Source organism: Poecilia mexicana, unplaced genomic scaffold (genome assembly GCF_051168715.1).
Source record: "Poecilia mexicana isolate PSO_F unplaced genomic scaffold, ASM5116871v1 scaffold_13, whole genome shotgun sequence".
Taxonomy (NCBI): domain Eukaryota; kingdom Metazoa; phylum Chordata; class Actinopteri; order Cyprinodontiformes; family Poeciliidae; genus Poecilia; species Poecilia mexicana.
In genome coordinates this window covers 5,225,434-5,238,836 of record NW_028263382.1, presented here as the reverse complement: position 1 = coordinate 5,238,836, position 13,403 = coordinate 5,225,434, and the positions used below count along the sequence as shown (strand labels likewise).

At 45.3% G+C, this 13,403-nt stretch overlaps 1 protein-coding gene across 1 annotated transcript; it reads left to right on the top strand.

Annotated features, from left to right (window-relative positions):
- Window positions 1-3,253: 3,253 nt before the first annotated feature.
- On the top strand, window positions 3,254-11,490 carry LOC106910431 (P2Y purinoceptor 14). Its single transcript, XM_014977059.2, has 2 exons — window positions 3,254-3,730; window positions 8,724-11,490. Exons 1-2 carry the CDS (start codon window positions 3,645-3,647, stop codon window positions 9,760-9,762), a joined length of 1,125 nt encoding a protein of 374 aa, XP_014832545.2. The 5' UTR covers window positions 3,254-3,644; the 3' UTR covers window positions 9,763-11,490.
- The last annotated feature ends 1,913 nt before the right edge of the window (window positions 11,491-13,403 follow it).

Below are 13,403 nucleotides of genomic sequence, written 5' to 3'. Positions count from 1 at the left end.
TCATTCACAGCCTTCACAGCATTCAGAGCCTTCACAGCCTTCACAGCATTCATATCATTCACAGCCTTCACAGCATTCACATCATTCACAGCTTTCACAGCCTTCACATCATTCACATCATTCACAACCTTCACAGCCTTCACATCATTCACAGCTTTCACAGCCTTCACATCTTTCACAGCCTTCACATCATTCACAGCCTTCACAGCATTCAGAGCCTTCACAGCCTTCACAGCATTCACATCATTCACAGCCTTCACATCATTCACAGCCTTCACAGCATTCAGAGCCTTCACAGCCTTCACAGCATTCACATCATTCACAGCCTTCACATCATTCACAGCCTTCACAGCATTCAGAGCCTTCACATCATTCACAGCCTTCACAGCCTTCACAGTCTTCACATCATTCACATCATTCACATCTTTCACAGCCTTCACATCATTCACAGCCTTCACAGCATTCACAGACTTCACAACCTTCACAGCCTTCACAGCATTCAGAGCCTTCACAGCCTTCACAGCATTCACAGCATTCAGAGCCTTCACAGCCTTCACAGCATTCACAGCATTCAGAGCATTCACAGCCTTCACAGCATTCACATCATTCACAGCCTTCACATCATTCACAGCCTTCACAGCCTTCACAGTCTTCACATCATTCACATCATTCACATCTTTCACAGCCTTCACATCATTCACAGCCTTCACAGCATTCACAGACTTCACAACCTTCACAGCCTTCACAGCATTCAGAGCCTTCACAGCCTTCACAGCCTTCACAGCATTCACAGCATTCAGAGCCTTCACAGCCTTCACAGCCTTCACAGCATTCACAGCATTCAGAGCATTCACAGCCTTCACAGCATTCACATCATTCACAGCCTTCACATCATTCACAGCCTTCACAGCCTTCACAGTCTTCACATCATTCACATCATTCACATCTTTCACAGCCTTCACATCATTCACAGACTTCACAGCATTCAGAGCCTTCACAGACTTCACAGCATTCAGAGCCTTCACATCATTCACAGCCTTCACAGCATTCAGAGCCTTCACAGCCTTCACAGCATTCACATCATTCACAGCATTCAGAGCCTTCACAACCTTCACAGCCTTCACAGCATTCAGAGCCTTCACAGCCTTCACAGCCTTCACAGCCTTCACATCATTCACAGCCTTCACAGCATTCACATCATTCACATCTTTCACAGCCTTCACAGCCTTCACTGCCTTCACAGCACAGAAGAAGCCTGTGACAGCTGCAGTCGCTCCTCCAGCAGACCCAGCAGACCCAGCAGAACCAGCAGACCCAGCAGAACCAGGAAAACCAGCAGAACCAGGAGAACCAGCAGAACCAGGAGAACCAGCAGACCCAGCAGACCCAGCAGAACCAGGAGAACCAGCAGACCCAGCAGACCCAGCAGAACCAGCAGAACCAGCAGAACCAGGAGAACCAGCAGACCCAGCAGAACCAGCAGAACCAGCAGACCCAGCAGAACCAGGAGAACCAGCAGACCCAGCAGACCCAGCAGAACCAGCAGAACCAGCAGAACCAGGAGAACCAGCAGACCCAGCAGACCCAGCAGAACCAGCAGACCCAGCAGAACCAGGAGAACCAGCAGACCCAGCAGACCCAGCAGAACCAGCAGACCCAGCAGAACCAGCAGACCCAGCAGAACCAGGAGAACCAGCAGACCCAGCAGACCCAGCAGAACCAGCAGACCCAGCAGAACCAGGAGAACCAGCAGACCCAGCAGACCCAGCAGAACCAGCAGACCCAGCAGAACCAGCAGAACCAGCAGAACCAGGAGAACCAGCAGACCCAGCAGACCCAGCAGAACCAGCAGAACCAGGAGAACCAGCAGACCCAGCAGACCCAGCAGAACCAGCAGACCCAGCAGAACCAGCAGACCCAGCAGAACCAGGAGAACCAGCAGACCCAGCAGACCCAGCAGAACCAGCAGAACCAGCAGAACCAGGAGAACCAGCAGAACCAGCAGAACCAGCAGAACCAGCAGACCCAGCAGAACCAGCAGACCCAGCAGACCCAGCAGAACCAGCAGACCCAGCAGAACCAGCAGAACCAGCAGAACCAGCAGAACCAGCAGAACCAGCAGAACCAGGAGAACCAGCAGACCCAGCAGACCCAGCAGAACCAGCAGACCCAGCAGAACCAGCAGACCCAGCAGAACCAGGAGAACCAGCAGACCCAGCAGACCCAGCAGACCCAGCAGACCCAGCAGAACCAGGAGAACCAGCAGACCCAGCAGACCCAGCAGAACCAGCAGAACCAGCAGAACCAGCAGAACCAGGAGAACCAGCAGAACCAGCAGAACCAGCAGAACCAGCAGAACCAGCAGACCCAGCAGAACCAGCAGAACCAGCAGAACCAGCAGAACCAGCAGACCCAGCAGAACCAGGAGAACCAGCAGACCCAGCAGACCCAGCAGAACCAGCAGACCCAGCAGAACCAGCAGACCCAGCAGAACCAGGAGAACCAGCAGACCCAGCAGACCCAGCAGAACCAGCAGACCCAGCAGAACCAGCAGACCCAGCAGACCCAGCAGACCCAGCAGAACCAGCAGACCCAGCAGACCCAGCAGAACCAGCAGACCCAGCAGACCCAGCAGAACCAGCAGAACCAGCAGAACCAGCAGACCCAGCAGAACCAGCAGACCCAGCAGACCCAGCAGAACCAGCAGACCCAGCAGACCCAGCAGAACCAGCAGAACCAGCAGACCCAGCAGAACCAGCAGACCCAGCAGACCCAGCAGAACCAGCAGACCCAGCAGACCCAGCAGACCCAGCAGAACCAGCAGACCCAGCAGAACCAGCAGACCCAGCAGACCCAGCAGAACCAGCAGACCCAGCAGAACCAGCAGACCCAGCAGAACCAGCAGACCCAGCAGACCCAGCAGAACCAGCAGACCCAGCAGACCCAGCAGAACCAGCAGACCCAGCAGACCCAGCAGACCCAGCAGACCCAGCAGACCCAGCAGAACCAGCAGACCCAGCAGACCCAGCAGAACCAGCAGACCCAGCAGAACCAGCAGAACCAGCAGACCCAGCAGACCCAGCAGACCACCCCGTCACCCCCAGGTCCCCCTCTTCTCTCTGCCGCTCCCCCTGCAGGCTGAAGGGCAGCAGACTGGTGAATCTGCAGCTTCCTCCTTGTGCCTAAACATAATTTTCTTTGAAATGTTTGCATAAATTCAGTGACTTCCTCAACGCTGCATGTTGCACAACAGCCTGGTGTTTAAAGGATCCGCTCACTGCAGCATCGTCTTACTTGGTTTTCTATTTTCATATTTGAGTTATAGTTGGATTTAAACCGAACCCAGAGTGACACGTTTTGTTCCACCTCGTGTTTTAACATGAATTCAATTGAAAAACTTCTGATCTTGTTCACTTTTCCTCCCCAATCCTGTTTGGTGAACTGGTTTCTGTCTAAGCTGTGAGCGTGTGTGCACACGTTTGCATGAATTCATTGCTACAGCAGTAAGGTGGGCATGCAGTGTTTGCCACAGTGATGTGGCTTGTAGAGTCATCAGTGGAGCGAAGGCGTGAGGATGACCAGAGGATGCAACGTCACACAGGAACAGAGGAAGTTTATGTCCAGCGCAGCTCATCTTCCCTCATATGACTCGGTTCACAAGGAGGAGCTCAGACTGCAGGATCGAGCAACATCTGCACGGACGGCTGCCGCACAGCTGGCTCTGCTGGAGGTGAGCACACACACCATGCAGGACGACTCACACCACATTCTGACACTAACACCTCGCTGCGTTTCCACTGGTGATTACAACCCAGATGGATGAAAACCTGATCCAGCAGAGATCAGATCAAATCTGCTCTAAAAGCTGAATTAATGAGGATTCAGTCAGATCAGGTTGGAATATTTCATCAGACTGAATGTGATCTGCTAGAAAGGTCCAGGACTTTCCGTGTTTCTCTAATTCATCTGCTTCTGAAAAATGATAACGTTTCTTATCGCATTTCATAACTTCATGCTTGGTCATGTCGTCAGGCTGATTCTAGAGATGGTTCCGGTTTTTATTTTTCTCTTAAATGTGATCAGATTAATAAATAAAGTAAAACTAAAAAAAGAGACAAATTATGTATCAAATCAGGAGCCAAAAGTTGAAAAAATCTAAATGATTGGATCAAAGTTTAATGTGGAATTATTAATAACATGCATGATTTATTTAAACTCTGCTGGGTCTAACAAGTTTAATGAATAATCCAAACAAAGGCAATAAAAGCCTCCTTTGCATCCTGATGTGAATCATGTTGTATTTGTGGTCGGTTTGTTTTTCTCACCATGAGAACATTGAGCTGCTTTATGATCACAATGCAAAGCTGTGCTTTGAGTCAGAGCTATAATTACACGGCTCTAGTTTTCCTTCCTGTCGTTCTCCAGGAACCTGATCACAGCTTCGACAGGCCGACCGCTGATCACTTCTCCTTTTCTGGACTTTTAAGCTCAGCGACGCTTTTCGAGTCGCCGCTTCCACAGCCAGAGCTGGGCGTTATTCAGTTAGCCCCACACGTCCACCAGGGGGCAGCAGAGAAGGGGCAGGAGCTGCCTGGCAGTTACCTGAGCGCCTGACAGCAGGCAGGGTCAGCCGGATAAAGAGCATCTGATGAAGGCTGCTGAGGATGACTCTGGTTTGCATGAAGCTCATGAGGGCAGATGAACCAGAGGTCTGATGACCAAACCACAGGAAATCACACATGCTGTCTTCCCACAATGCACTGGAAACAGGAAACTGCAGAAAGGATGACCTGGCCACACTTTTCAGAAACACAAACACAGTACAGCACTTTGAAAAAGCAGCACAGCTGGAAGACAGGAAGAATTAAATATAGTAACACCTTTAAGACTTTACACTGCAGAGTGTTTTTCTATTTTCCTGAGAAAGATTTGGAAGTTTTCTGTCCTTTTCCGTTCAGTCTGGAGAATTTTCCAGCCAGAAGCAGCAAAGTAACTGGGAATGTTTTTCCAACGCTGGAGAATCAACCGGTGGAGGGAACGACTAGCGCGCTAACAGCGGAGCTAACGGTTAGCTGAAGGTTTAAACGTTTTTGCTAACACGTCTTCACCTACACGCAAAAGGTTAAAGTTCATGACAGCATGGCAAGAAAAAGAAAAAAATATATATATGAATAAGAAAAAGCTAGAATACAATGATATAAAAGAAGTAAATAATAACAAGTCAATTAATTAATTAATATAAAATAATTAAAAGATTATTTAAATAAATAAAATAGATGAATAAAAAATAAATGAATAAAACCAACAATATAAATTTGATTTACAATAAAATAATAATTCAAAATGATTGCAGCAGGACTTGTTTGATCTGCATTTGGTTTCCGTATTTGGAAAAGAGAAACAGGTCAGATCAGCACTTCCTGCCTGGCATCAGGCTCGGTGGTGGAGGGATTATGCTCTGGGCAGCGGTGGAGGAGGCTTTGGACCTGAACTCCACAATCTGAGTTCAGAATTTGGTCTTGAAGTTCTTCCATGTGCCGTTATCTCCACCTCGCTCTCAGGAAGCGGCTGGCAGAGGAATCATGCAAATATTCAGGCGGCGCTCCAGTTGCAGCCTGCTGCTCTCCGCTTCACTGGAACTGCACTCATTTTGCTTTCTGAGTAAATGTATAATAAAACTTTGAGTTGTTGATGGAACCAGTGTTTCTGTGCAGAGATGAATCAGAGCCACAGGAACCACAGAGATAAAAAAAGTTTCACTTCAGGTTATTCATGTGGCTTCGTTTCACAGTGAAGCTCATCGCTGAGTGAAGGTCGGAAGGAAAAACAAACTTTAGATCAGACCAGGTTCCACTTCCAGCTTTAGGTTGATTCATTTCAAAATGCTGGTTCTGGTTCTGGTTCTGCTGTAAATCTGTCCATCATCACATGACATCATCATCAGACATTCAGGTTGCTGCGCATCAAAGTTCATCCGATGTTCAAATATGACTCATAAACTCAGTCTGACCAGGAAACAGACGACTCATTTTTAAAAGGTTCGTTTTATTATTAGTTTTCTTTTTTATGTTTGTTATTTTTCATTAGTTACATCTTTTTAATTATTAAAAAAATCTGAAATGGATTTAAAAACCTTTTGTCTTATATTTATTTAAAACAAGAATCTGAAGCTAAGTGAGCTTCAGCTTAGCGTCACCAACCGGTTCACCAGAAACAGCCCAGATCATCACTCTGCCACCACCGTGCCCGACTCTTCATTCACAAACCGATTCGTTGCTTTTAGCCTTCTTCAGCTGGCAGACGGTGCCGTTTACAGGTCTGACTGCAGCTTGTGAGATTTAACCAGAAATGTTTTACTCAGTTAATTCATGACGTAGAAAAGGGTTGAATTACTTTTTCATCTAAATAATGAAATCCTGGTTAAAAATCTGCGTTTTGCATTAATTCGGCTGATGTTTGTAAATCTGGTCGGCAGGATTCTTCTGAACGTCTCAGAGTCTAAAAATGTGATCAGGTATCGACTGTGAAGCCCTGAGGAGGTTTGCATGAACTCACTCGACCGAGTTCCAGGGAAATGGCATTAAAATGACTCAGCCTGGGAGCTGTCGCACAAATGCCTGTCAGATTTCAGCCGTATTTGTGTTTGTGGTGATGGAGCTGCAGTAAAACATTCACAATCCGTCTAAGGAATTCAGTTTCTGACCTCATTTTTAGTCTCAGCTTTGTTTACAGAAGAAACTCTGAGAAATTGTAAACAAAGACATTAATCATAACTTTAGTCCTGCTGCAATGCTTTTATTTTCACTGAAAGGAGCGACTTGGATCTTCAAGTGGTATTTATAGAGACCAAATACATGAGCATGATGCATGCATAACATTTATATTTATGCTTCTTATCTTTGTCCTCGCTCGGTTTCTGCTAATCTGGTCGATTGTTCAGTGATAGTGAAACTCTGAGCTGCAGGAAGGAGAAGAGGCGTTTGCTCTGAGAGACAGTTACCTTATTCTAAAGAAAAACGTTGCTGCATGTTTTAGTGTTATTATTGATGTGAAGCAGTTTTTGCTGTCATGTTGTTTTTTCAAACAGCAGAAAAATAATCTTTAGACAAACAGAAGTCAGGATTTACCCTAAAATAACGGGGCGAGGACAGGAAGGCAGCCGGGTGTCCTCCGTCCTGTTTTCACAGGAGTGGATGAAGGAGCGCCGTTGGATCGGGATCAATCGGAGCAGGAAGTAGCAACCAGGAGCCAAAGATGCTCGTTATTTTCACACAGAGCGCGGCGCTGAAGGCCGCTGGACTTAAAAGGAGATCAGGAGGAAGCCGCTGCACAGATTTAGTTGTTTACATGAGCAGAACATCTGGAGGCTGATCTGCAAACCGTGTCACAGTGCGACTGATTTAACCTGCCGATGGGAGGCTTTTAAGGCTGGGTTCTGATACCGGCCCAGACGGAGATCCACACCAGGATCCAGAACCACTGAGATGATTTAACCGGCCGTTTCTCCTGTTGGAGCTGACAGCCTGCAGGGGGCGACAGTCATTTCTTCAAACTCAGTCAGTCAGCCAAACGTCTGTCTGGCTTTAGGAAAACAAAACTAGGAAAATGCATTTTCTGCAAAAATGCTGTAAGTTGAGTCTGTTTGCTGAAAACTGATGAAATATTTGAAGTCAACTGCTGATAACTTTCTGAAATGTAATTAAAAAGCATTTCAGCATTTGTTTGCTGAAATGCTTTTGCTATGCAAATTTCCTACCTAGCAAAACTTTCAGTAAAAACTTTTGAAAAGTTTAAGTCGGTGTCAACTCAAGTTCAAAAACATAAAATGTTGTGCAGAACAGTGATAACAACGCTGACCTGTAAGCTTTGACTGATCTTACCAATATGGAGTCTTACTGTTGAGTGCAGCAAGACTCAACCAGCTGTTGATCTGCACAACAGATTAATGTTAATGCTGAAATAAACTGGTGAAGATTTTTAACTCAACAGCAGAAAAACTGCCTACATTTAAAAAAGTGGCAGAAACACTAGAATAGCAAGACTTTAAGCATAAACAGTAAAACTACCAACTGAAAAAAGAGGAACAAGACAAGATGTAACTAAAGATCCCGTTGCTCCAAACAGTTGAAGCAAGAGTTCAAACAGCTGTTCAAATGTGACAATTGGAAGAAACCTTCCTGCATTGAGGATGGAAAACACAGAAGATTAAACTTAGATGTGCATCACAAGCTGAGGGCAGGGCCAAAACACTTGGTGAAATGTAAAGTCTGTTGATTTAAAGACCAGCTGAGGTTGGACTGGATGAAAACTATGGAAATGTCTTAACTTGGTGTCCAACTTAGTGACATGTAACACTAGTGAAACTCTGAATTCCTGTATTTACCAAAGAAATGAGATTGGTGAAATTCGCTCTCTCTTTGATGAGCAGCTCTTGATTTTACATGGGTATGTGGTATTACTGTGGATATAAATGTCCATTAGCTTAAACAGGAAATACAGTATTTCATAGAACATTAAATTCTAGTTTTGACGTTTTATTTTTCCCAGGGCAGTTGTGGCTACAGTCCAGTAGCTTGTCATCATCAGCGTGTGAATGGGTGAATGAATGAATGAATGAAGTGTGAAGCACTTTGGGGTCCTCTGGACTTGATAAAACTCTATACAAGTATAAGCCATTAACCAGTTACTATGTATTAAAACCATCTTGTCTGTTTTGTTGCCAGGAAAATGGAGAAACTCAATTCGTCTAACAACACCAACCAGTCCGATTTTCACAGCATCTTCACCAAGCAGGTCCTTCCCCCTTTCTACATCGCCATCTTCGTTCTGGGCCTGTGTCTAAATGTCGTGGCCGCCTGGATCTTCTTCAGAGTCCCAGCAGACTCTGGTCTGGTGGTCTACCTGAAGAACATGGTGGTGGCTGACCTGCTCATGCTGCTCTCCTTCCCCTTCAGGGTGGCTGATTACTTGGGTTATGAGAGTTTGGACCTCGATGTAATCAAGTGTCGCTACACAGCCGTACTCTTCTACTTCTCCATGTATGTTGGAATCCTCTTCATCGGCTTCATCAGCCTTGAGCGCTACGTTAAGGTTGTTTGCCTCTCCCCTTCCTCCTCCACCATCCCTTCCTCCAGGTCTAGATTCAGTGTCGTGCCTGTGCTACAGCATATACAGAGGACCACCTCTGCCCGGGTTCTGGCGGTCCTCACATGGAGCCTCCTCTTCCTGTGCTGTGCCCCCAATGTCATACTGACAAGCAATCTTGAAGAAAAACAGTCTGGGAAATGTATGAAATGGAAGACACCGCTGGGCAAGGAGTGGCACAAAGTCTCAAGCCATATCAGCGTGTCCTTGTTCTGGGTGACACTCGTTATCGTGACTTTCTGCTACACATCAATCGCTCGCCAGGTGTGCAAGACGTACCGCCGCATGCGCCGTGACACCACCGACATCTGCCGCAAGTCCAACCGCAGCATCTTCAGCATCCTGGTGGTGTTCTTCATCTGCTTTGTGCCTTACCACGTCTGCCGCGTGCCATTCACTTTGAGTCAGTTCAGCCAATCAGGCTTCAGCCCAGATGTCAGTTTTTGGCTTTTCCAGATTAAGGAGGGAACGCTCTTCTTGTCGGCGATGAATGTCTGTCTCGACCCTGTGATCTACTTCCTGATGTGTGGGACTTTCAGAAAGTCCCTGCTGAGGAAACTGTCAGTGAGAGCGAGGAGGAAGTCACTTTCCACCGCTCAGAGTCTTAGCAACATCTAGGAGAAGAGGACAAGGAGTCAGAGGACAAAGAAATGTGTAGCAAAGACAGAAAAGGTGGGAGCAAAAGAAAGAAGGTGCTGAGCAGTGAGGAGATCCTTGGTGACTACCCAAACTGGACTACATGGAAAAAACAAACAGTCCTTATGGGCTGGTATCTTTTACATCTTCCACACCTGAATCAACTGTTTATTACCAGAGTCCCACAGCATTGAAGGACATGTTGAGAAGTCAGCTGTCTTGCAACAGGGACACATCTGAAACATGTAGGACACCAGTCCTTGATGACTGCAGTTGGACATCCCTGATAGAAGGAAAGCAATGTGATGTTTTTTTGTATTTATAGGCAAGAGAAACAGAATATATCCTGATGATCACTCACTGACCACATCATTAGAAACATCTAGCTGTTTCTGCATTGGAAATCCTTGTGCCTTCAGAACTGCCTTAAATTTTCATATCAATGTTTCAACAAGTTATCAGAACCATTCCTCAGAGGCTCTGGTCCATATTGATGAGAGATAATCAAACAGTTACTGCACATGTTGAGATCAATGATGAGGATCTCTGTTTCACCACAGGCCAAAATGTTCTGCTGGACTGAGTTCTGACGATCTTGCAGATATTAGGGCCCATTAAGTGTTGTTTATGCTTGATGAATGTACATTCAACACAAAAAATAGACATGCAGACTGTGGCCGACACACTTTTTCCAGCATTTATGGCCTGTGCAGCTCGTCCCAACCAACCTTGGGAGCTTGCAAACATGTCCAGTGTTAATCAGGCTTTAGGGTACACTAAGCTCATTGTCATGTCCCAGAAAGCCTGAGATGATCTGAGCTTTGAAACAGGGTCCATTATGCTTCTGGAAAATCAGAAGATGGGTCCATTGTGGCCATTAAGTACTGATTATGATCAACGGTGATACTCAGCTGGGCCTTGAGGTTTCAGTGATGCTCAGCTGGTTCCAAGAAACTATTCCTCCTTACCATTAGACCAGCACCAGCAGCCTGAACCATTGATCCAAAGCAGAACGGATCCACGTGTTCATGTTTATGCCAAATACTGACTCAACCAGCCTGAGACTTCCTGGACCAGGAAGCTCATCTGACATCAGTGACTACTCTTCCTCTGATAACCTGCTGCTCACTAGATATTTTCTCACTTTCAGAACATTCTTTCTTAATCTGAGAGATGGTTGTGGGTTGAAATCCTTGTAGATCAGCAGGTTCTGAAATACTCAGACCAACCATCTGGTACCAACAACCATACCGCATTCAGTTACCAAAATCCCCTTTCTTCCTCATTCTGATCCTCAGCTGAACTTCAGCAGGCTGTATTCAACAGGTCTAGATGCCGCAATGCATTCAGCTGCTTCTCATGTGTTTGGCTAATATGCAAGGACTGAACAGGTGTACCTTATCAAGTGGCCAGTGAGTGCAAGTGTTCTGTATATAAGAGTAGCACATATTTAGCTCTAGCTTTGTGTTTATTATTCAAGGAAAAAGGAAGAGTGGAGGGTGTGGAATGAAGTGTGATGGCAGGCATCGAACCTGTGGCGGATGCAGCCTCATCATGTTGCTGTGAATTCCTCTTCACCTTCAGCCGATTGGTTTGAAGCAGAAAGAGTCAGAAACTGGAGCTTAGCCCGCAAGAAGAACAGCAAACATGTCTTATTTATCTGTGTCACTTTTATATTCAATAAAGCATTAAGTTGTGTTGAACTGTTAAGATGTGGCTCATTTCATGGAGGAAATTAAAAACATTTGTTTTTAATTTCACTTTTTCTCTGCTGCCATCTGGTGGCCAAACTGTATAATAGCAGGATTTCTGCACAGGCGGCGGAGTGGAGGAGCATCTCCAGTTAGAGATGCTGATTAGCGGTTAGTTAGCACCTGCTTTGCATCAAGAAGGTTCCCGGGTTCAAATCCCTGAAATTTCTTCACACAAACCTGTATGTAAGCAAAACAATTATTTTATAAAACCAAAATAGAGTTAAAAATCTGATTACTGGCAACAAAACGTTTAGGACTTACTTTGGGAACTAACTCATTTTAATCATTTAGTTGAGTTAAGTTATGGTTAATTTGAGGTTAAAGTTAAATAACTTGATAAGGATTTTTTGTTTTAAAATGTTACAAAACATCTGGTTGAAACCTTTCTTTAGTAAATCACAGGAAATAATCCTGAAAACAAATGAGCAAATATGACTAAACCATAATGTTGAGTTAGTTCTTAAAGACTGTAACTTCTAACTGTGCATCTTCGTTTTGTTGCAACAGACTGTTTTACAATAAATATATTACATTATTAAAGGAAAATCGTAAAAAAAGATTTTTATTTTTTTACAGACTGAAGGAAACTGGAGAACAAGAAGTTCTGTGAGTAAAATGGACTTTTGGCATCAAAAGTGTTTGTTGGTTAAAAATCCTCAGAAATAAATCTGGTACCAGAGTGAATGTTGTAAAACATGCTGGAGTTTAGAGAGTTTTACATTTTTAAAGGCGTCGTCTCCTATAAGTTACAGGTGCTGGTCATAAAATTAGAATATTGTGATAAAGTTCATTATTTTCCATAATGTCATGATAAAAATTAAACTGTCATATATTTTAGATTCATTGCACACCAACTGAAATATTTCAGGTCTTTTATTGTTTTAATTTTGATGATTTTGGCAAACAGCTCATGAAAACCCAAAATCCCTGTCTCAAAAAATTAGAATATTATGAAAAGGTTCTCTGAACGAGCAATAAAAATAATCATCTGAATCAACAAAGTAACTCTAAACACCTGAAAAAGATTCCTGAGGCCTTTAAAAACTCCCAGCCTGGTTCATTACTCAAAACCGCAGTCATGGGTCAGACTGCTGACCTGACTGCTGTCCAGAAGGCCATCACTGACATCCTCAAGCAAGAGGGTGAGAAACGGAAAGAAATTTCTGAACGAATCGGCTGTTTGCAGAGTGTTATATCAAGGCACCTCAGTGGGAAGTCAGTAGGAAGGAAAAAGTGTGGCAGAAAACGCTGCACAACGAGAAGAGGTGACCGGACCCTGAGGAAGATTGTGGAGAAGGGCCGATTCCAGACCTTGGGGGAAGCAGTGGACTGAGTCTGGAGTAGAAACATCCAGAGCCACTGTGCACAGGCGTGTGCAGGAAATGGGCTACAGGTGCCGCATTCCCCAGGTCAAAGGTCAAGCCACTTTTGAACCAGAAACAGCGGCAGAAGCGCCTGACCTGGGCTACAGAGAAGCAGCACTTTGGACCACTGTTGTTCAGTGGTCCAAAGTACTTTTTTCGGATGAAAGCAAACTTTGCATGTCATTCGGAAATCAAAGTGCCAGACTCTGGAGGAAGACTGGGGAGAAGGAAATGCCAAAATGCCAGAAGTCCAGTGTCAAGTACCCACAGTCAGTGATGGTCTGGGTGCCATGTCAGCTGCTGGTGTTGGTCCACTGGGTTTTATGAAGGGCAGGTCAATGCAGCAGCTATCAGAAGATTTTGGAGCACTTCATGCTTCCATCTGCTGAAAAGTTTTATGGAGATGAAAATTTAATTTGGTCTGGAATCGGCCCTTCTCCACAATCTTCCTCAGGGTCCGGTCACCTCTTCTCGTTGTGCAGCGTTTTCTGCCACACTTTTTCCT